The following is a 21,327-nucleotide window of genomic DNA, read 5'->3' as shown; positions in this document are numbered from 1 at the left end:
GCGTATGTCGGCTAGCAAACCAAAGTGGTACAAGAAGTCTGTGCCAATGATCGGTTTTTCGACGTTCGCGATGATGAAGTTCCATGAGAACTGGCGACGCAATCCGAGGTTGAGGTCGATCGGGATCGTGCCGTAGGTAGTGATCACCGAATTATTCGCAGCATACAATTCGTATTCCGACTTTTCTCGCGGACCGCGAACGCGTTTTCGTGGGTATACGGAGACGTCGGCGCCCGTGTCGATCAGGTATTGTACTTTGGTCGCGGCGTCGGTGACGTAAAGGCGGCGCGAGGTCGGGCAGGAGTCGCTCGCCGCCATTAACGAGGTCCCTGAGAGTTTCCCGAGGAGAAGGAACAAGGCTGAGCGCACTTGTGCGCGTCCTTTCCGAACCTGGAATGATAGTAACACGGTCCGTCGGGTCTCTGCTGCCATCTTGATCGCGAACGCGAACGCGGGCGTGAGCGCGTATTTCGGCGATTCCCACGCTGATCTTGTTGTCGCGATATCGCCGCGATTTCCTGCCGCATCGTGTTCGCCATCTCGCAAAGCTTGGTGTTGAACGATATCGTTAGCCGTTCGATGAGCGAGCACGTGTCGAGGGTCTGCGGCACTTGCTGTACCTCGTTGATTTGGCCTCGCGTCGTCGGGATTTCCGTCAGTCTATCGGCGAGCTCCGCGAGTTTGTCAACCGAAAGATCGTTCTGCGGCGCGAGCACGAATTGTGACTGACTCGGCAGGCGCGAGAGCCACAGTGGCTTTAAAATCTCGTCCTGTACCGTGTTGCCGGCCAAGCTTCTTAAATGACGCAAGAACTGCGAAGGCTTGCGGTCCCCTAACTCTTCGTGCTCTAGGAGCTGCCGCAGCTTTTGCTCCTGTGTCGCGCTGAGACGCTTGATAAGTTCGTTTTTTAATTTGGCGTACTTATCTGAGGATGGCGGATTTGTGATGATGTCGCGGACATCTTGGGCGACCTTCGATTCCAGGTTCCCCACGATGTAGTGGTACTTCGTCTCATCCGCGACGATCCCGGCTGCAGCGAACTGTCCTTCCACCTGGCAAAACCACATCTCCGGGTCATTGTGCCAAAACGGAGGAATCCGAACGGCGACGCGGTCGATGTGTGTAGGGTTGACAGCGCTAGAGTTGCCTGTCGTTGGAATGCCATTGGCCGTGCCGAGGTTGCCGAGGAAGTTGTTCCCGTTCATTTTCTTTATGTTCGAAGGCAATTCGCGCACTATGGTGGACACGTTACTTTTTTCGATCGCGTTGGCGTATCGTCAGATTCGCTTCAAATCACGTCGGGGTCACCAATTTTAGCACTGAAGGGAAGGTAAGCGAATCGGAGAACGTGTTTAAGGGTACTATTAATACAGTTTATTGAATTGCTATTGATGAGCGCGGGCGCGACTAGCGTGGTGTCGTAGGGCTAGCGACTTCGGACAGACTGAGCTTTTGAGTTGCGCGTTTGTCTGTTTTATACTGGAAGGGAAGAAAGGAATAGATGGACTTTCGTAGGAAAAGAGAAAGTTGGGAAAGTCCCGTGCGGGTCGAGGTGTCCAGATGTGAGGAGAATTGCTTTATTAGGGGTGCGTGCTTTTTAGGGAATTTTTAGGATTAGGAACGGTACATGTTTTATTGCTAGCGGCCGCGCTCAGGTAGAGGAATGCGACGCTACATATTCATTAAGTAAAATTTAATTCGAGTAATATTTCGATTGATTTCTTGGAATAAACTTAGATTCGAGAAATATGTTGAATGAATTCTTGGAATCAAATTTTATACGAGAAGCATTTCGAATGAATTCCTCGAATCATATTTTATTCGTGAAACATTTCGAATGATTTTTTGGAATAAAATTTGAATTAAATTCGTCGAATAAAATTTAATTCGAGAAACATTTCGAATATAAATTCGTCGAATAAATCTTTCTTCAAGAAATATTCCGTATAAATTCCTCGAATAGAATTTTATTCAAGAATTATTCCGAATAAATTCCTCGAATCGAATTTTATTCAAGAATTATTCCGAATAAATTGCTCGAATAAATTTTTATTCAAGCAACATTTCAAATAATCGCCTCGTGCCGTGCCGTGTAGCTCATCGAAACGCAGTCGGCGCGGAAGTCCTCCTCGTCTTCGTCTTCAAGTTCCTCCTCGGGAACCTCTTCAGGTACCTCTTCAGGTTCCTGTTTGGTCTTCGCGGCCGCGTTGAAGTCGATTACGTGTGCGCGCGATTCGACGCACGTAGCCGCCGTTCATTTATTCGCTCCAGTTGCAAATCAACCCGCCCTCAGACATTGTCCTGCGAACGTTTCGCGGCGAAAAAATCGCCGGACGTTGTATTTGTCGCGGCTGAAACGGAAAAGGTAACGGCGCGGCGTTCGGGCCGATTTCCCTCGGACTCCGGCTTCTCTGCGGCGTCGTTTACAGAGACCGGCGAAAGAAGTGGACGCTAAGCCGAACTTGGAATTTCGTGCGCGAAGACGACGGACGAATGACGATGAAGACGTAAATGAAACCGGGCGGCCGCGATTTGCATTTAAACGGTGCGCTCGCGCGATCATTCGTTAAGCCGATTCGGACGCGCCGGTTAACTTCTTCCTAGCCGGACTTCTTGCTGTTTAACACCTTATGCGTACTTCGTGGACAACGGAATCGCGAAATTCACTATGCGGAGTCATTGTTTGCGGGGTCGAAAAAATCACGATGTTTAGTATTTGACGCGAATTTTATACTTCATTTTATTTTATTTTATTTATGATCGCTCGATTAACCGAGTTTCCAGAGACCGAATTTTAAACAGCCACTGTGTAACACGAAAAATAATTTTTTTGGCTACTGATGTTGAGTATAGTATACGATAAAATATGATATTTGATGAAATATCATATTAATGTGAATTAATATGAATGATCATATTATAAATATACTGTGTACGTGGGCATTTTACATTCAATTGTATTTCACTGTTCGGGTGATCTTAGTTTGTTCTACACAAGGTTACAAAATTAAAGGAACACTTTTTAGAAATGCACGCTGCTTCAAGGAGTTTGTCAAATTTTAGAAAGAATTCTTTCGAGATGACTTCATTCAATTTTTCAGGTTTTTACTGTAGAAGCATTCTTTACTTTCATGGAGTTTACTGTATAAACTTCCTTTACTTCATAAAGGTCGCTGTACAAACTTTCTTTACTTAATAAAAAGATTACTGTGTGTACTTGTTTTTTTGCTTCATAAAGATTCACTGACTTCATAAAGTTTATTACGCTTCGTAAGATAGCAGTGATCCAAGCTGGGAAAATATTGTCTGATCAACAACGGATCATTCCACTTGATACCGGTGAGATTTGTAAAGGAGATGTTTCCTCGTGTCCTTTATTTAAATAGAACGGTCAGTTGGAGAACTATGTCAATGATCAGCGATAACGATAATAGTCTCAAACAGCTTCAAACGAGTTTCTGAACAATGTCAATGGCCTTAAACAATTTCAAACAACTCCCTGAACACTGTCAATGGCCTTAAACAACTTCGAACGACTTCTTCAAGAATTTAAAACATCTTCAACAACTTCAAACAATATTCTCAGCAATTTAGAACGTCTTCAAACCTCTTCAAACATCTTCAAACAATTTCCTTAATAATATCAATGGTCTTGAACAACTTGAAACGACTCTATTAACAGAGTCTATGGTCTTAAACTACTCGATACAACTTTCTAAACGTTGTGAATAGTCTCAAACAACTTCAAACGACTTCCTGAACAATGTCAATGGCCTTAAACAATTTCAAACAACTCCCTGAATACTGTCAATTGCCTTAAACGACTTGGAACGACTTCCACAAGAATTTCAAACATCTTCAACAACTTCAAACAATATTCTCAGCAATTTAGAACGTCTTCAAACCTCTTCAAACATCTTTAAACAATTTCCTTAATAATATCAATGGTCTTGAACAACTTGAAACGACTCCATTAACAGAGTCAATGGTCTTAAACCACTTGATACAACTTTCTAAACGTTGTGAATGGTCTCAAACGACTTCAAACGACTTCCTGAACAATTTCAATTGCCTTAAATAACTTCAAACAACTTCCTGAACGATATCAATGGCCTTAAGCAACTTCAAACAACTTCCTGGACACTGTCAATGGCCTTAAACGACTTCAAACGACTTCTACAAGAATTTCAAACATCATCGACGAGTTCAAACAACATCCTCAGCAATTTAGAACGTCTTCAAACATCTTCAAACGTCTCCAAACATCTTCAACCGCCAAGCAAACTTTCGCAGACTCTTCGAAACTACTGCCTTCTTCAATTAATGTACAATTCTAAACACTGTCAGATTTAATCGAAAAGCAACAGTGGCGCTGGTAGCGGAAAATGTCGGAACCGCGACTCGGTGTTCTTAAAGTCGACGGTTTTCGTCCTAAATAAATAAGCAATCGAATCAAAATAAACACCAGCGACTTCGTACATGTCCCGGCTATTTCCGTACGGTTTTATTTGATCGACGCGGACGCCGAGTCTCGCGATATTTAAGAAAATCTGTCAACGGCGGCCATTTTGTTCGACGCGGCGCTTGCTTCGGAAGTCTCGCGACAGCCGTTTAGGTTGTCGAATATGGCAAATTGCTCGATGGCAGGGTTAAATTTGGCATTTTGGAGACCGAAGGTGCCTAGATTGGGCGTTTAGGGAGCACGATTTGCCACTCTCGAACTGCCGATTTCGGCATTGAAGCGGCAAAATGACATTTTCGGAACTTTTGTAGGTTGCTTGAGACACGTATAAGTATACTGGTTTCTATTATGCGTGTGTGTGTAGTGTGATGCCGTAACGGTTGCCTCGCCCTTAAGCTTATGAAATTGAATTTTGGCCATGGAACGCCAGGCCACTGCGCTCCGCAGGCTCGCAGAGGCTTTCGTGGTACGTGGGCACGAAAATAAAGGAATAAAAGAGAAATGTCATCGAACGACCGGATAAGAGGCCGTATAAGGCAGTGGCGGGTGTTGTAAATGTAAATGGAGGTGGCCACCGCCCTGTAAGGCCACGCGCCTGTCATCGAGACTGCTCATTTTGTCCCTTCTCCACTCCCTTCAACCTTCTCTTTCTCTCTCTCCGGCTCTCTTTCTCTTTTCTCTCTCCGTGTCGCTCTCTCTCTTTCTCTCTGACATTCTCTCTCTCTCATTCTCTCTGTCATTCTTTCTTTCTCTCTCTTTCTTTCTGTCATTCTCACTCTCTCTCTTTCTTTCTCTTTGTTATTCTCTCTCTTTCTCTCTGTCATTCTCTCTTTCTCTCTTGTTCTCTCTGTCATTCTCTCTTTCTCTCTTTTTCTCTCTGTCATTCTCTCTCCCTCTCTCTTTCTCTTTGTCATTCTCTCTCTCTTTCTCTCTGTCATTCTCTCTCTCTCTTTCTCTCTGTCATTCTCTCTTTCCCTCTCTTTCTCTGTCATTCTCTCTTCCTCTCTCTTTCTCTCTTCCATTCCCTCTCTCTTTCTTTCTGTCATTTTCTCTCTCTTTCTCTCCGTTATTCTCTCTTTCTTTCTCTCTCCGTCCCTCCTTCCCCCATCCATCCTCCTCCCTCCCCGCGGACCGTCTTTCTTTCGTCGACCTTTTTGCCCCGGCTTTTTTCTCTGCCCCCACCAGCGGCACTTCCGAGAGAAAACCCCCTAAAGGATTACGTGCCCTCGGACGATCATCGATCTCCGATGGGAAGAGTAAATTGACTCTACGTAGCCCATCGCTCCGGAAGAATAGATGCTTCGACTCGGTTCCAAGCAGAACCGATCGAGCGACTTTATCAAACGGGCCAACATAGCCACGGGTGGAATCGCAATCGTCACCGCCGCGACGACACACCGGATGTAATTTCAACCTTTGTTCGGCGATTCTGATATAGCCGAGATAATGTGGGATTTTAAAAGATTGAGTGCCCGTCAGGGTTAAGTCGTCATTGAGGATTTTTAAAAATTTTGTTTCGCATGCTAAGAACGCGGCAGAAATTCTGTAAAAATTTCCAGATATAGGAACAAGTACCTAGTTTAAGCCTGTAAATATTAAATGTCTGAAGAAAACCGTATAAGTTTAATATTCTCGCAAAGATGCGTATGAAAATGACAGACATTTTCTTCAACCGATTAAATATTGCTCTAAATTCCTTCAAGTTCGGGAATTTCTTTTTGCACAGTTAGAACGTGGCTAAAATTTTGCAAAAATTTCCAGATGTACTACGAAATATCTATTTTAAGCCTGTAAAAATTAAATGTCTGAAGAAGGCCGTATAAGGTTAATATTTTCGCAAAGATATGTCCGCGAATGGCATAATTGGCACATTTTCTGTAGCCAATTAAACATTGCTCAAAACTCCTTCAAGTTCGGGACTTTTTTCTGCACAGTTAGATCGCGTCCAAAATTGTGCAAAAATTTCCAGATACACTACGGAGTATCTGCTTTAAGCCTGTAAAAATTAAACTTCTAAAGAAAGCCGTACAAGTTTAATATTCCCTCAAAGATACGTCCGAAAATGACACATTTTCTACAGACAACTAAATATTGCTCTAAATTCCTTCAAGATCAGGAATTTTTTTTTGAACATTTAGATCGCGTCCAAAATTTCGCAAAAATTTCCAGATACACTACGAACTATCTAGTTTGATGCTGCAAAATTTAGAAACCCAAATAAAGTCGTACAAGTTACATGTTCGCAAATATATTGCACATTGTACTACAACGATAGTCGATGCATCCTGCAAGACCGAACGCTGATCTCGAAGATATAAAACGCATATTAAACAAGTAAGTTCAGAAATTCATATTTCAGATATTCAGAGTTCTATTTTAAAACAGACAGTAACACCACATCTTCCCAGTGATCATCGATTTCAAAGAACTTCGATTTCAAAGAAGTTGCGTGTTTTCCTGTTTCGACGTTCATTCGCTTGGCTTCAGGCTTGCGGCATCAGGAATTCGTTGCGACATTTCGAGGAGGGCCACGGCGTAGACGGAGTTACGTGTGCTCCATTAGAGTCGGATACTCTCCAGAAACGTGTAGCAACACGTGAATTGGGGAACCTGCGTTCGAACGTACCGCAATCGTATGTAAACGCCGAGCTTGATAAAAACGGTAGCACTCAGTGTCTAAGGTTATCGGAACCGCGGCCTATAAACGCATCGACCGACGGCTCGCACGAAATCAGTTGACCATCTCCAGCGACTGTAGAAACACCGTGCAACATGTGGACGAAATTGACCGCTCTGCTCTTGCTGTTCGCTGTCGCGACGTCTGTGCTCCTCGACGAACCGGGTGAGCCGTCTTCTCGAAATTCGAGGAACGCGAACGCTTCGCTGCAACTTCTCAGTCGCTTTGATCTGTACAAATGTTGAGCTGGTTGGCTTAAATGTGTTAATTTTTCGGTGCAGAAAGGAGATGCGTGGATGGGAAAAGTTATAACGATGGATGCAACTGGTGCAACTGTATGGGAGGATTGACGGTGTGCACTTTAATGGAATGCGAACGATACAATTCTGAAACCGGCGAATACGTTCCAACAGAGATTCTGCCTCCACCGGAAGATTATTGGGTCGCCTAATTAGAGTGTAATCGTTCAAATTATGCAGTGTCTACGGTCTTGATTTATATGGATCGTATCTTGCCCGAAGGAAGGCTTCTTCTGCTGCTAAAAATATTGTATGTCTTTATCGATCACTGTGCTGTACTGTTGGCTAGAATTAATTGTATGAGAAATGACAGTGTATCTGGCACGAGAATATACTGAAATCGATTCGAGCATCGGCACCAGAAATTTTCGGATTTCTACACGTTTATACTTTCGAGACATTGAAGCGACCCGACCCGAACGAATTCGAACCTGGCCCGATCCGAATCAGTGAAATCCGACCTGACCCAAAACGACTGAAACCCAACCCGAATACTTGAAACCTGAGTCGCACGAGTAATTGGAATCCGACCGGAATACTTGAAACCCGATCCGTCCCGAATGATTGAAACCTGATCCGACCCGAGCACTTGAAACCTGAGCCGCCCGAGTAATTCAAACCCGATCCGACCCGAGCACTTGAAACCAGAGCCGCCCGAGTAATTCAAACCTGACCCGAATACTTGAAACCTGAGTCTTCGGAGTTATTCAAACACGTCCCATCCCAAATTATTGAATGCTTGTGACCTGATCCAGCTTGAGTGATTCAAGCCTGAACCGACTCGATCCGACCCGACCCGACCCATGTTCATATTGAAAGAATAAGAAAGTGTGTAACAAGCTTTTGTCAAATTTCAGAGATGCATTCAGACATTACATACATACATTCACACAACTCAGCCTTCTCCTGTAATAAAAAGCATAAGTATACCATTTAAAAAATTTGTTGCTGCTGTAAAAAGTACATAGAAATATGTGAACCAATTTGAAGTATAAATATGCATTATTCCCCACTTAAAAAATGTTTAAATTTACCCATAGTCCGAATAAAAGAATGAAGCTAATATTGCCACGTCAACGCAGTTTGGTTCACAAAACGATTCTCTGCCCAATAGTTCTGGAACACCCAGTATCCCGTGTCCGGCTAAGAGATTCTCTGCTTTGCACTGAAAGGGTTAAAAAGGTAACTGCTGAAAGACATTTAAGGATTCCAGTGAGATCATTCGCCGAACAATCCTTTCGAGGCCTCACGCAAACCGGCAAGAAATTCTTACACAGCCACCGTCCAGAACCAGAAATCACGATCGGATCACACGGAAATCGAGAACCATGTACGAATTACAATTGCAAAAGCTCCGTTTTACGATCTGTTTACAGTACTCGACACGTCGAGTGCCGTCGCCGGATTCACCTGGCTTTCCATTCTCCGTATTTGCCACGCGCAGATCTGTCAAATTCCTTATCAAGCAGAAGCGAACGTGGACTGGGCAAAGAAAGAACAAGATCCATTTTTATTCGCGAAATAAACACCGCAGTAGCCTGTACATAAACGCTGCACAGAATTCCAGCTGTGCGATTTTTACTTATATGTATATGGAATCTCCATTTTTTTAAGGTTTCCATTTTTGCAATCGGGGTTGTTAACTTTAAAATAGGCAAAAATTCTACAAAATGCAACTCGAAGGCCGTGATATGTCACATTTTTTTCATAATTTCTGTGTGCATTTATATACGGAAAATTGATCTATACTTCTATACGAAATTCGCATTTTTCGGAGCTTTTAATTTGTTGCGACCAGGATTGTTAACTTAAAAATCGACAAAAGTTCTGAGAAATGCAACTCGACGGCTGTTATATGTCAAAATATTTTTTAAATTTCTGCATGCATTCAAATACAAAAAATCGATCTCTTTTTCTATAGGAAATCTGCATTTTTCGAAGTTTCTAATTTTTCGCGACTGAGATTGTCAACTTAAAAACCGTATAAAATTTCTCAAACATATACACCGATAGCCGTGATACGTCACACTTTTTTTCATAATTTATGCACGCACCAGAGGGTGAAAATTTTATAGAAAATGCTTTCATCGAAAAGCATCGAAATGAAAGCGTGTTTGAAAACCGATTGAAAAATTAGCGTGGCATGTTGCGAAGGGAATAGAGCACCACGTATGTTGTGATGTATTAACGGTAGCATGAAATCGGTAATTGCGAGTCGTTTTCTGCCGTGTCCGGCCACCCCTAACGAGTCTCCATATCTCACGGACAGGCGCCACGCCGGGACGAGCGGCTTTGATACGTCAATTCTTCTCGAGGAAAAATGATAACGATGTAAGGGAAAACGACTCCTGTAACTCCGTATCTCACGCTGGCTCGCGCTGCTGGAGTCTGGGCGGTTAGGGTACCGTTCCAGCGTCTGCTCATTTGTTTGACGATACCTCGCTGCCACCTCCGTCTCCCTGCTGACCGAGAGAAGAAGAACTCTCGCGGCGTTTAGTAGCGATCGGCCGGCTGGCGTACATTAATTTATGCGGCGTACGCGGTGTGTTTTCGTCGAACGGTCATTTCACGGCTCGTTGCCACGGAGCTCGTATCGAACGGGATATATTCGTAGGACGGTGTCTTCCTGGAAGGGAAATTTATATGGGCTGACTCACTCGGAATCGCTCGTCAACGATAGTCGAAGTGGAGCCGGTTAGTGTACGATGAACAATTGTCCCGCCTTCGGCTTGTCCTCGCGCATAACTAATGTCGTATTTATCGAATAACACGCGTTAAATATTTTTATTGAAAACATTTACAAGGTGAAAGAGTAAGAAGAGATATTGCACTTTTTTTTCTATTGACAAATGTAATCGGTGAAAGAGTAGATTTAATTACAAGTGCTCGATCGGGTTCCAATTATTCGGGACGGGTCGGGTTTGTATTACTCGGACGACACAGGTTTCAAGTGTTCGGATCTGGTCGAGTTTCAAATATTCTAGTCAGGTTTGAATTACTCGGGCGGCTCATGTTTCAAGTATTCGGCTCGGGTTTCAATTATCCGGGACGGGTCGGGTTTCAAGCATTCGGGTTGGGTTTGAATTACTCGGATGGTTTATGTTTCAAGTTTTCGGGTCGGAATTCAATTATTCGGGACAGATCGGGTTTTTAATATTCCCGTCGCATTTGAATTACTCGGGCGGCTCACGGTTCAAGTGTTCGGGTCCGGTTTCAATAATTTGGGATGGGACGTGTTTGAATAACTCCGAAGACTCAGGTTTCAAGTATTCGGGTCGGGTTTGAATTAATCGGGCAGCTCTGGTTTCAAGTGCTCGGGTCGGATCAGGTTTCAATCATTCGGGACGGATCGAGTTTCAAGTATTCCGGTCGGATTCCAATTACTCGTGCGGCTCAGGTTTCAAGTATTCGGGTTGGGTTTCAGTCGTTTTGGGTCAGGTCGGATTTCACTGATTCGGATCGGGCCAGGTTCGAATTCGTTCGGGTCGGGTCGCTTCAATGTCTCGAAAGTATAAACGTGTAGAAATCCGAAAATTTCTGGTGCCGATGCTCGAATCGATTTCAGTATATTCTCGTGCCAGATACACTGTCATTTCTCATACAATTAATTCTAGCCAACAGTACAGCACAGTGATCGATAAAGACATACAATATTTTTAGCAGCAGAAGAAGTCTTCCTTCGGGCAAGATACGATCCATATAAATAGACACTGCATAATTTGAACGATTACACTCTAATTAGGCGACCCAATAATCTTCCGGTGGAGGCAGAGTCTCTGTTGGAACGTATTCGCCGGTTTCAGAATCGTATCGTCCGCATGCCATTGAAGTGCACGCCGTCAATCCTCCCATACAGTTGCACCAGTTGCATCCATCGTTATAACTTTTCCCATCCACGCATCTCCTTTCTGCACCGAAAAATTAACACATTTAAGCCAACCAGCTCAACATTTGTACAGATCAAAGCGACTGAGAAGTTGCAGCGAAGCGTTCGCGTTCCTCGAATTTCGAGAAGACGGCTCACCTGGTTCGTCGAGGGGCACAGACGTCGCGACGGCGAGCAGCAAGAGCAGAGCGGTCAATTTCGTCCACATGTTGCACGGTGTTTCTACAGTCGCTGGAGACGGTCAACTGATTTCGTGCGAGCCGTCGGTCGATTTGTTTATAGGCTGCGGTTCTGATAACCTTAGACACTGAGCGCTACCGTTTTTTTTTATCAAGCTCGACATTTGCATACGAATGATGTACGTTCGAACGCAGGTTCCCCAATTCACGTGTTGCTACATGTTTCTGGAGATCCGACTCTAATGGAGCACACGTAACTCCGTCTACGCCGTGGCCCTCCTCGAAATGTCGCAACGAATTCCTGATGCCGCAAGCCTGAAGCCAAACGAATGAACGTCGAAACAGGAAAACACGCAACTTCTTTGAAATCGATGATCACTGGGAAGATGTAGTGTTACTGTCTGTTTTAAAATAGAACTCTGAATATCTGAAATATGAATTTCTAAACTTACTTGTTTAATATGCGTTTTATATCTTCGAGAACAGCGTTCGGTCTTGCAGGATGCATGGATTATCGCTGCAGTACAATGTGCAATATATTAGCGAACATGTAACTTGTACGACTTTATTTGGTTTTCTAAATTTTACAGCATCAAACTAGATAGTTCGTAGTGTATCTGGAAATTTTTGCGAAATTTTGGACGCGATCTAGATATCCAAAAAAAACTCCTGATCTTGAAGGAATTTAGAGCAGTATACAGGTTGTCTCACAATTATGGTACTTTCGGGAAGTGATAGATTCCTGAGCTCATTTGAAGCAACTTTTTCCTTTGCGAAAATGTTCTGCTCGTTTATGAGTTATTAACGAAGAACATTGAGCAATGAGAGATCACGTACAGCTGACGCCCCGCCCTCGCAATCACTGCTCCTGCGTCAGACGGCCAGCGCGACACGGCATTGGCCGCGAGGGCGAAGCGCCGGCCACCCTCGCTCTCCGATTGGTCAGTGTTTTTCGTTAATAACTCGTAAACGAAGCCTCGCAGAATATTTTCGCTAAGGAAAAAGTTACTTCAAATGAGCTCAGGAACCTCTTGTTTCTCGGAAGTTACATAATGTTGTAGTATCATTTGTTTCCTTTCTGAAGTAATTTTAACGAGTTGAAATCAATTCATCTACATTCATAGTTACTTTTGCACATTGTTTTATAACAATGCCAAGACTGAATTTACTTAACTATCGCACAATTTATATCACAATACATATAACAAAGATTTACCCTAGAAACATTTTTTTTTGAAAACATCTTTTGCCAAAAAATCAGATATCAACCGCTTCAACCGTTTTAATAGTTCCAGCGTTAATCATTCCGCCGCTTGAAACTTGATCTCTGCACTTCCGTCGCGAATTCGTCTTATCTGCACTCTGTTTATCGTTCAATGTCGCCTTTATCTTCGTTCCACCGTTCGGAAATAAAAATCAGCGTTCAACTTCGTTCCACTTCGCCGTCGTTTGCAGAATATTTTCTGCCTCCGCGATTTTTCAACGCGTCGCAGCACACGTCGACTCATTACGACGGGAAAATATGAAGCGTCAGAACGTAGAACAAGGCTCCGGCCGTTCGTTCGTCCCAGTAACACCGTTGCATCTCCGAGAAACCGGCGAATTTGACGGGCCGTCGACGCGGGGAATAACAAGCGGACCACACGGAAGCGGCCGGACAAGTACGTACCGAAGACGTGACGCGCCTTTATCAGAGATAAAAGGGTCGGCGGGGGAAGAGGAGGAGGAGGAGCAGGCAAGAAACGAAGGCGACGAGAACGGCGTGCTTGTGGCCGGCCGAGGAGAGGGCCACGCTGTCTCCCGTGGCGAGACAGGAGGCGTTCGAGTGCCGGGTGTGAAGCAGCAATATTTGAGAGCAAATAATCGTCGGACAACGAGCGCTTTGTCTCAAAAGCCGTCACCGGGAAGCGGATGACGCGGCTGACCTGTGTCCGCGATTTTTTGCTGGCCGAGTGCCTCCGACGATTAGTAATCCATTCCGCGCGGACAGGGCTCTAAGAATCGCTTTTCACCATGCCGTTTCTTACGGCGATTAGAAACTGATCGGAAACGGCGCGCGGTCGATTTTTAATCGAAATTCCTTAACGGTTTTCGTCGTGCCCGACTGTGCGTCAAGCTTTACGATCGATGTTTCGTTTAAACGAGGGTTGCGTCAGGCTCTGATTAATTGTAACAGATTGTTCGGATCGACAGGAAAATTTAACGAGCGCTGCTTCAAGCTCCGGTAATATTTTCTAATTTTTCTAATTTGATAAAAAGCCAATTAAGCTTGTTCGAAGCTCTATTAAATTGTTTCATCTTTTTAATTGAGTAGAAAAGTCCAACATGTACTACTGTTTTAGATTGAACTAAATTTTTTGGTGTAGCTAATTCAATAGAAAAGCTTAACGAGAGCTGCTTCAAGCACCGGTAATATTTTCTAATTTTTCTAATTTGATAAAAAGCCAATTAAGCTTGTTCGAAGCTCTATTAAATTGTTTCATCTTTTTAATTGAGTAGAAAAGTCCAACATGTGCTACTGTTTTAGATTGAAATAAATTTCTTGGTGTAGCTAATTCAATAGAATAGCTTAACGAGAGCTGTTTCAAGCTCCGGTAGTATTTACTAATTTTTCTAATTCGAGTGAAAAGCCAATTAAGCTTGTTCGAAGCTCTATTAAATTGTTTCATTTTTTAAATTGAGTAGAAAAATCCAACATGTACTGATTTAGATTTAACTAAATTTTTTAGTGTGGCTAATTCAACAGAAAAGTTTAACGAGAGCTGTTTCAAGCTCCGGAAATATTTACTAATTTTTCTAATTCAATAAAAAAGCCCATCAAGGCTGAGTTTCAGGCTTTATTAAATCGTTTAATTTTTCTAATTGGTCAGAAAAGTCCAATAAGTACTATTTTAGGTTCAACTAAATATTTCAACGTGTCTAATTCAACAGAAAAATTTAACGAGAGCTGATTTAAGCTCCGATAATATTTTCTAATTCTTCTAATTCAATAAAAAGGCCTATCAAGCTTGTTTCCGGTTCTATTAAATTTTATAATTTTTCTAGTCGAACAGAAAAGCCCAACACGTACTGTTTCAGGCTCAACTAATCTTTCTGTCGTGACAAATTCAACAGAAAAGTTTAACAAGAGCTGTCTCAAGCACCAGAAATATTTCCTAATTTTTCTAATTCAACAAAAAAGCTCGTCAAGGCCGTGTTTCAAGCTCTATTAAATTGTGTAACTTTTCTAATTGGACAGAAAAATCCAACACGTACTATTTTAAGTCGAACTAAATTTTGTAAAGTGTCCAATTCGACAGAAAGATCCACGAAGCACCGTTGCAAGCTCTAATTTACTAATTTACAAGACTTACTAACTTTTCCAATCCTACAATAATTCTTTTCATTTCGCATTTTCCGTTTAACGACGCGCAAGATCACACAGACCGGAAGTACCTAACCCGCGCAGGCATCGTTGCTCGTTCTGTTAATCAGGTTGCGTCACGCGAGCAATTAGACACTGAATTACGAGCCGACGCGAGGATGGTCCGATGCTTTTGTTCGCCGGGTTTGTTGCATAGGTAACCGCGAAATTGGAGAATGATTTACAGGTGACGCGAACGAAAAATGTCGCCAGCGTTAATCATCGGTTATCCCGAGTCCTGCTCGGAGACTTCCACCGCCGCGCCGGCAGCGCCGAGACAAAGGACTTCGCAACTGAATAGCCGAGAGGAAGGCGCACCGATATTAACCTATTCAAACATGAAATATGAATACTTCGCGCTAATAAGGAGACGCGACCGCCGTTGGCCGCGGAACGATCGCGTCGGGGTTTCACGGACTTAATCGCGAGCGAACTGAGAAGCTCGTTCACCTGTAATTCTTCGGCTCGTTTTACCTGCGCGAGGGCAATCGCTAGATGTACGTTTCTAGTCGAGTATAAAATAACATATAAATTAATTTTTTAATTAAAAAATTTGCTTCGCCGCAGATTCTCACTTATGCTGCTCATTTCTTTGAGATTTTTTTGAAATTTTTTAACTGACTATGAAACAATTCGTGGCGAAAGTAAAAACAAAGTTGCATGAATTGATTAAATCAATTTTTTGTTGTTTCGCAGATTTGCAAATGGTTTTGGAAAATATAAATATTTTCTGCGGCGACTGTTTTTTATTCGACAAACTGCTTTTCGAAACAATTGCATTTTACAGCAATTGCATTTCCCTCTGACTGCATTTTACGACGATTGCAACATGCAACAATTGCATAATTTTATTAATTGCATTTTGCAACGATTGCATAATTGTATTAATTGCATTTTACAATGATTGCATAATTGTAATAATTGCATCTTGCAACGATTGCATAATTGCATTAAATGCATCTTGCAACAATTGCATAATTGTTTTAATTGCATTTTTATCAATTGCATACTTGTACTAATTGCATCTTGCAACGACTGCATAATTGTAGTAATTGCATTTTGCATCAATTGCATAATTGTATTAATTGCATTTTGCAACGACTGCATAATTGTAGTAATTGCATTTTGCATCAATTGCATAATTGTATTAATTGCATTTTGCAACGACTGCATAATTGTATTAATTGTATTTTGCAACGACTGCATAATCATAGTAATTACATTTTGCAACGACCGCATAATTGTATTACTTGCATTTTGCAACAATTGCATTATAGTATTAATTGCATTTTGTAACAATTGCATTATTGCATTAATTGTATTTTGCAACAATTGCATAATTGCATTAATTGCATCTTGCAACAGTTGCATAATTGTATTAATTGCATTTGACATCAATTGCATACTTGTACTAATTACATTTTGCAACGACTGAATAATTGTATTAATTGCATTTTGCAACAATTACATAATTGTATCAATTGCATTTTGCAACGACTGCATAATTATATTAATTGCATTTTGCAATAATTGCATAATTGTACTAACTGCATTTTTCCGCAGTTGCATAAATTTATTAATTGAATTTCGCAACAACTGTATAATTGTATTAACTGCACTTTGTAACGACTGCGTAATTGCATCAATCGCATTCTGCATTAATTGAATTATGCATTAACTGTATTCTCTATAAACTGTATCAACTGCATTATGCATCACACTTAACTTACACGCATGAACTGTATTCTGTATCAATCGAACCATTCATTGCCTCTATGCCCTATCAATTGAATTTTGCAACAGCCGAACAATGTTGTCGGTTGCATGAAATGCATTTTTCATTGATCGCGTCCTGCAACAATCGCATTTTTCACGAATTGCGTTCTACATAAATTGCATTCTGCGCCAGTTGCATTCCACGTCGGCCGCACTCGGCACTAATTACAATCCGTATCAATTGCATTTCGCATCAACTGCATCTTCCGCAGATTGCATTTTGCATCGGTTGCATTCCACGTCAACTGCACTCTGCGTCGATAGAATGCGTCCCCCACTCCTCGAATTCTTCGCTAAATTCAAAATCAATATTGACATTATTAAATCTGATTAATCGCCGCGGTAATATAAAATTCCATCGGCGCTGCACCGAGTGAAAATCTTTCACGCGGACTTTCATTTCGCAAAATCGATTTCCCGTGAGTTTAATAATTTCGCAAAGCCTCGGGCGTGCTCCGCCTTCGAACAGCCGTCGAACAGTGACATTTTTACCATCTTCTCGCCGTGTAAAAGTAACGCGGCACGATGGTGTCCGTCGGTGGCCAAGTAATCACTATTATTATCAGCTATCGTACAATGTCGAAGCCACCGGCAACGGGAATTAATATCGGTTTGACGAGCAATTCGTATTCCGCGCGCGGGGCGCCCATCGATGCCGACACGGATCAGGTAATTGTGCATTATTTATTGCACATGGACACTTTGCGAGCGACGTATCTTGCGGTTTTTATGCCGGAGATTTCTGGCAACGGTAAAACCGTCGAAACGATCGGCGAACCTTCCATTTTTTATCTCGAGGTACGACGGTAGCTGAAAGTTGCCGGATTTGGGTCGAGTGAAATTTTTAACTTTCATCCTCGGTGGACAATTGCTATTGTGAACAGTTGACATTGTGGAACACAATGAATACGATCAATTGTGATTTTAGATAATTTGCGATTTTTGGCGATTGTGATAGAGGCATTTTGTAGCTTTTGAACAGTTGCGATTACGAGTAATTTTTGAACTTGAACAGTTGTGGTCGTGAGTAGTTTTCGATCTTGAACAATTGTGACCGTGGATAATTGTCGATCTTGAACAATGGTGATCCTGAATAATTGTGATCGCGATTAATTTGTTGAACTCGAACAATTGTGATCGTAAGTAATTTTCGATCTAGGACAATTGTGATCGTGAGTAATCTTTGATCTTGAACGGTTGTGACCGTGAACAGTTTTCGATCTTGAACAATTGTGATTTTGAATAATTTTCGATCTTGAATAGTTGTGACCTTGGATAATTTTCGATCTTGAACAGTTGTGATCGTAAGTAATTTTCTACCTTTGAACAATTGTGATATTGTATTATTTTCGATTTTGAATAATTGTGATCGTGGATAATTTTCTATTGTGAACAATTCTAATCATGGATTATTTTGAATCTTGAAAGATTATGATCGTGGATAGTTTTTGACCTTGAACAATTGTGATCGTGATAAATTTCCAATCTCTTGAACAATTGTGATCGCAAATAATGTTTGAACTTGTACAATTGTGATTGTGAATCGTTATCATCACTATCGCCATCGTGAACGATTGTGATCGCGAATAATTCTCGATCTTGAACGCTTGCATTATTGAATCGTTGTGATCGTGAACCATGCCATCGTGAACAGTTGCTAGCACGAATATATGTAATTGCAAATTGCAATCGTCGAAAATTTTGAACGTGAACAGTTGTGATGGTGAACAATTATCATTGTGAATAATTCTGGTCGTGAATAGTAACGTTATCACAAATTACTCACGATCAAAATAGATTGAAAATTATCCAAGATCACAACTGTTCAAGATCGAAAATAAAATGATCCAAGATCGAAAATTATCCAAGATCACAACTGTTCAAGATCTAAAATTATCCAAGATCACAATTGTCTAAGATCGGAAAATACTTACGTTCGCAATCGTACAAGTTCAAAAATTATTCGCGGTTACAATTGTTCAAAAGATCGAAAATTATCCACGATCACAATTGTTCAAGATCGTAAACTGCGATCACAATTGTTCAAAAGATAGAAAATTACTTGCGATCACAATTGTTCAAATTCAAAAATTATCCGCGATCATCATCGTTCAAGATTTAAAATAATCCGAGATCACAATTGCTCAAGATCGAAAATTATCCAAGATCACAACTGTTCAAGATCGAAAATTATACAATATCACAACTATTCAAATTCAAAAATTATCCGTGATCACCTTCGTTCAAGATTGAAAATGATCCGGGATCACAATTGTCCAAGATCGAAAATTATCCAAGATCACAACTGTTCAAGATCTAAAATTATCGAAGATCACAACTGTTCAAGATCGAAAATTATACAATATCACAACTGTTCAAAACGGTTGAAGGTCGAAAATGATCCAAGATCAAAAATTATTCAAGATCACAATTGTTCAAGATCGAAAACTGTTCACGATCACAACTGATCAAGATAAAAAATTATCGAAGATCACAACCGTTCAAAATCGAAAATTATACAATATCACAACTGTTCAAAATCAAAAATTATCCAAGATCACAATTGTTCAAGATCGAAAATAACTCACGATCACAATTCTTCACGATCGAAAATTGCTCACAATCACAACAGTTCAATTTCAAAATATATTCGCAATCGCAATCGTTCGGTGATACAATTTTATTTCGAAAAAACCCATTAGGACTCTCTCATATCATCGTATTTATCGCAACTTGTATCCTCTCTCATCTCGAAAACAACTTCCGCGACCGAACGATTCGCGATCGTGCATGCACGGCAATCGATCGACAAAAGATGGACAAACGATCGGTGGACAAACGACGTCTGCTACCACGTAAAAACAAATTGCGCGGAGCGAGCGGACATTATGCAGAGGGACGATAGAAGTTAATGAAGTTTGCACAGAGAGAGCCGTTCGGCCGAAGTTTCTTCTCCGGCTCTCCGGATGATTAGCATTCTTTCCGTTGGGGATCGTTACTCAAACAGGATCCCCTCGGCCGTTAAACGAAGGCATCCACGTTTCTTAAGGCTGCCAACACCTCTCGAACACCTGCGTGCCCGACGATTGATTTCCGCGCGGCAATCAACTTGTTAGATCGGCTTTTCGAGATACACGATCGAAATGTGTCGCACGTTTTCGATGATTTTTCACGCGGCGCGCCGGTTTTCTAATGATCGCGCCGAGCGGAACGGCCACGGTATCCGCGCGAGATTGATGATCGAACCGTGCCAGAACACGTGGAAAATAATTATCGTTAATGAGACAAACAACTCATTACTCGTCCCATGGTCGCCGGCTAACGTAACCGCTGCTTGTTACCTACTTTATGCTTTCATCAGCACGCCGATAATTCGCTAGGAATTTTATGATTTTTCCTGGGTCGCCGACTGCAGAAAAAGTCGTAAATTGAAAGTCTCGTGTTCTAATTACAGGCTCGCGGTGGTGGGGACGTGTTCGACATTGTTTTATCGAGCTACGCTTTTGTAAAAAAACCGAAACAGTTTTAAAACTGTTACTTCTATATTATTTTTTTGCAATTATTTACAACAGGATTTTTACTCCAATTTTCATCAAATTTTATTGATGGCGTAAAGATTGTCGTTTTGAACAATTTTTTCGTTTACGAATAATCGCGATCTCTTTCAGTTTCCCAAATATCCGCTGTTCTCGGTTCCTGTTCATCCTACAACAGTCTTTGAAAAAAAGTAGTTAGGGAGTGTGAAAGTAGAGACTTCACCCTTTAAAATGAGCACAAGAAAGCTGTTGTACGACTATTTTAGACAAAGTTACAGATTTTTGAAAATTGACGAGTTTTCGGTGCGATGACCGTAAAAGTAGCTTGTTTTCTCGAATTTTTTGTGACTACTGTGAAACAGATAGCAAAATTAGCCTTTGGCATTCAACTCGCCTTCTTTTGCGCTATCGAAAACAATTTTTTACTCGGGAAAATTCATTCGCATCTCTGCGTAAAATATTTCCGAATTCGAACCTGCGGTTTACACGGTTGCCACATTTCGTTTCGATGCACCAGATATACATTCCACTTAAAATGCAATAACGTCGCAGGAAAAAATCGTAGATCGATTTACGAGTAGTCGTTGTAACGGGGAGACTTTCCTCTGTAAGATGGCTTCAAAATGAATGCGAAAAAAATTTTCTCGAACCCTGCAGAATCTGAAATTTGACAGTGAAGTCGACAAATTACATAACTCGAATTCTCCACCGTTTCGTAATAAAAAAAACAAGTATTTTATAAAACCAATTCGACAGTGTGAAAGTAGAGACTCCAGCCTTTAAAATGAGGACCAGAAAACAGTTCTACGATTCTTTCACACGAAGCTACAGAATTTGAAATATCAAGAATTTCTGGATCATACAAACCCTGTGACGACTGAAAAAATACCTCGCATTCGCGAATTTTTCGAGAGATCCGCGAAACAGATAGCAAAATGATTCTTCTTGCATTCGATTAGTCTTCTTTTCCACTATCAAAAACAATTTTTTATTCTAAAATATTCGACCGCATCTTCGCGTAAAATATTTCTGAATCCGCACCTGCAGTTTGCGCTGTTGCCACGTCTCGTTCCTGTCTGACTTTAGACCAGGAGAAAAACACTATTATA

At 41.6% G+C, this 21,327-nt stretch overlaps 3 protein-coding genes across 3 annotated transcripts in view; 1 reads left to right on the top strand and 2 right to left on the bottom strand.

The window, feature by feature from the left end:
* LOC117225812 (uncharacterized) overlaps window positions 1–21,327 on the bottom strand; it is a 728,572-nt gene that overhangs the window by 190,326 nt on the left and 516,919 nt on the right. The window lies entirely within an intron of this gene.
* LOC143260517 (uncharacterized) lies at window positions 7,157–7,803 on the top strand. Its single transcript, XM_076526249.1, has 2 exons — window positions 7,157–7,304; window positions 7,421–7,803. Exons 1-2 carry the CDS (start codon window positions 7,235–7,237, stop codon window positions 7,588–7,590), a joined length of 240 nt encoding a protein of 79 aa, XP_076382364.1. The 5' UTR covers window positions 7,157–7,234; the 3' UTR covers window positions 7,591–7,803.
* LOC117225814 (uncharacterized) lies at window positions 10,973–11,622 on the bottom strand. Its single transcript, XM_033479590.2, has 2 exons — window positions 11,463–11,622; window positions 10,973–11,346 (listed from the first exon to the last, which is right to left on the bottom strand). The coding sequence occupies exons 1-2, from the start codon at window positions 11,530–11,532 to the stop codon at window positions 11,177–11,179; spliced, it is 240 nt and encodes a 79-aa protein (XP_033335481.2). The 5' UTR covers window positions 11,533–11,622; the 3' UTR covers window positions 10,973–11,176.

This window comes from Megalopta genalis, chromosome 14 (genome assembly GCF_051020955.1).
Source record: "Megalopta genalis isolate 19385.01 chromosome 14, iyMegGena1_principal, whole genome shotgun sequence".
NCBI classification, from domain to species: domain Eukaryota; kingdom Metazoa; phylum Arthropoda; class Insecta; order Hymenoptera; family Halictidae; genus Megalopta; species Megalopta genalis.
Note: the sequence above shows the minus strand (reverse complement) of the source record. Positions and strands in the feature narration are given on the sequence as shown.

Coding starts and splice junctions, on each gene's coding strand:
- LOC143260517 (XM_076526249.1), top strand. CDS start 7,235: ATGTGGACGAAATTGACCGCTCTGCTCTTGCTGTTCGCTGTCGCGACG. Junction 7,305..7,420: donor TGTGCTCCTCGACGAACCGG/GTGAGCCGTCTT, acceptor TTTTCGGTGCAG/AAAGGAGATGCGTGGATGGG.
- LOC117225814 (XM_033479590.2), bottom strand. CDS start 11,532: ATGTGGACGAAATTGACCGCTCTGCTCTTGCTGCTCGCCGTCGCGACG. Junction 11,347..11,462: donor TGTGCCCCTCGACGAACCAG/GTGAGCCGTCTT, acceptor TTTTCGGTGCAG/AAAGGAGATGCGTGGATGGG.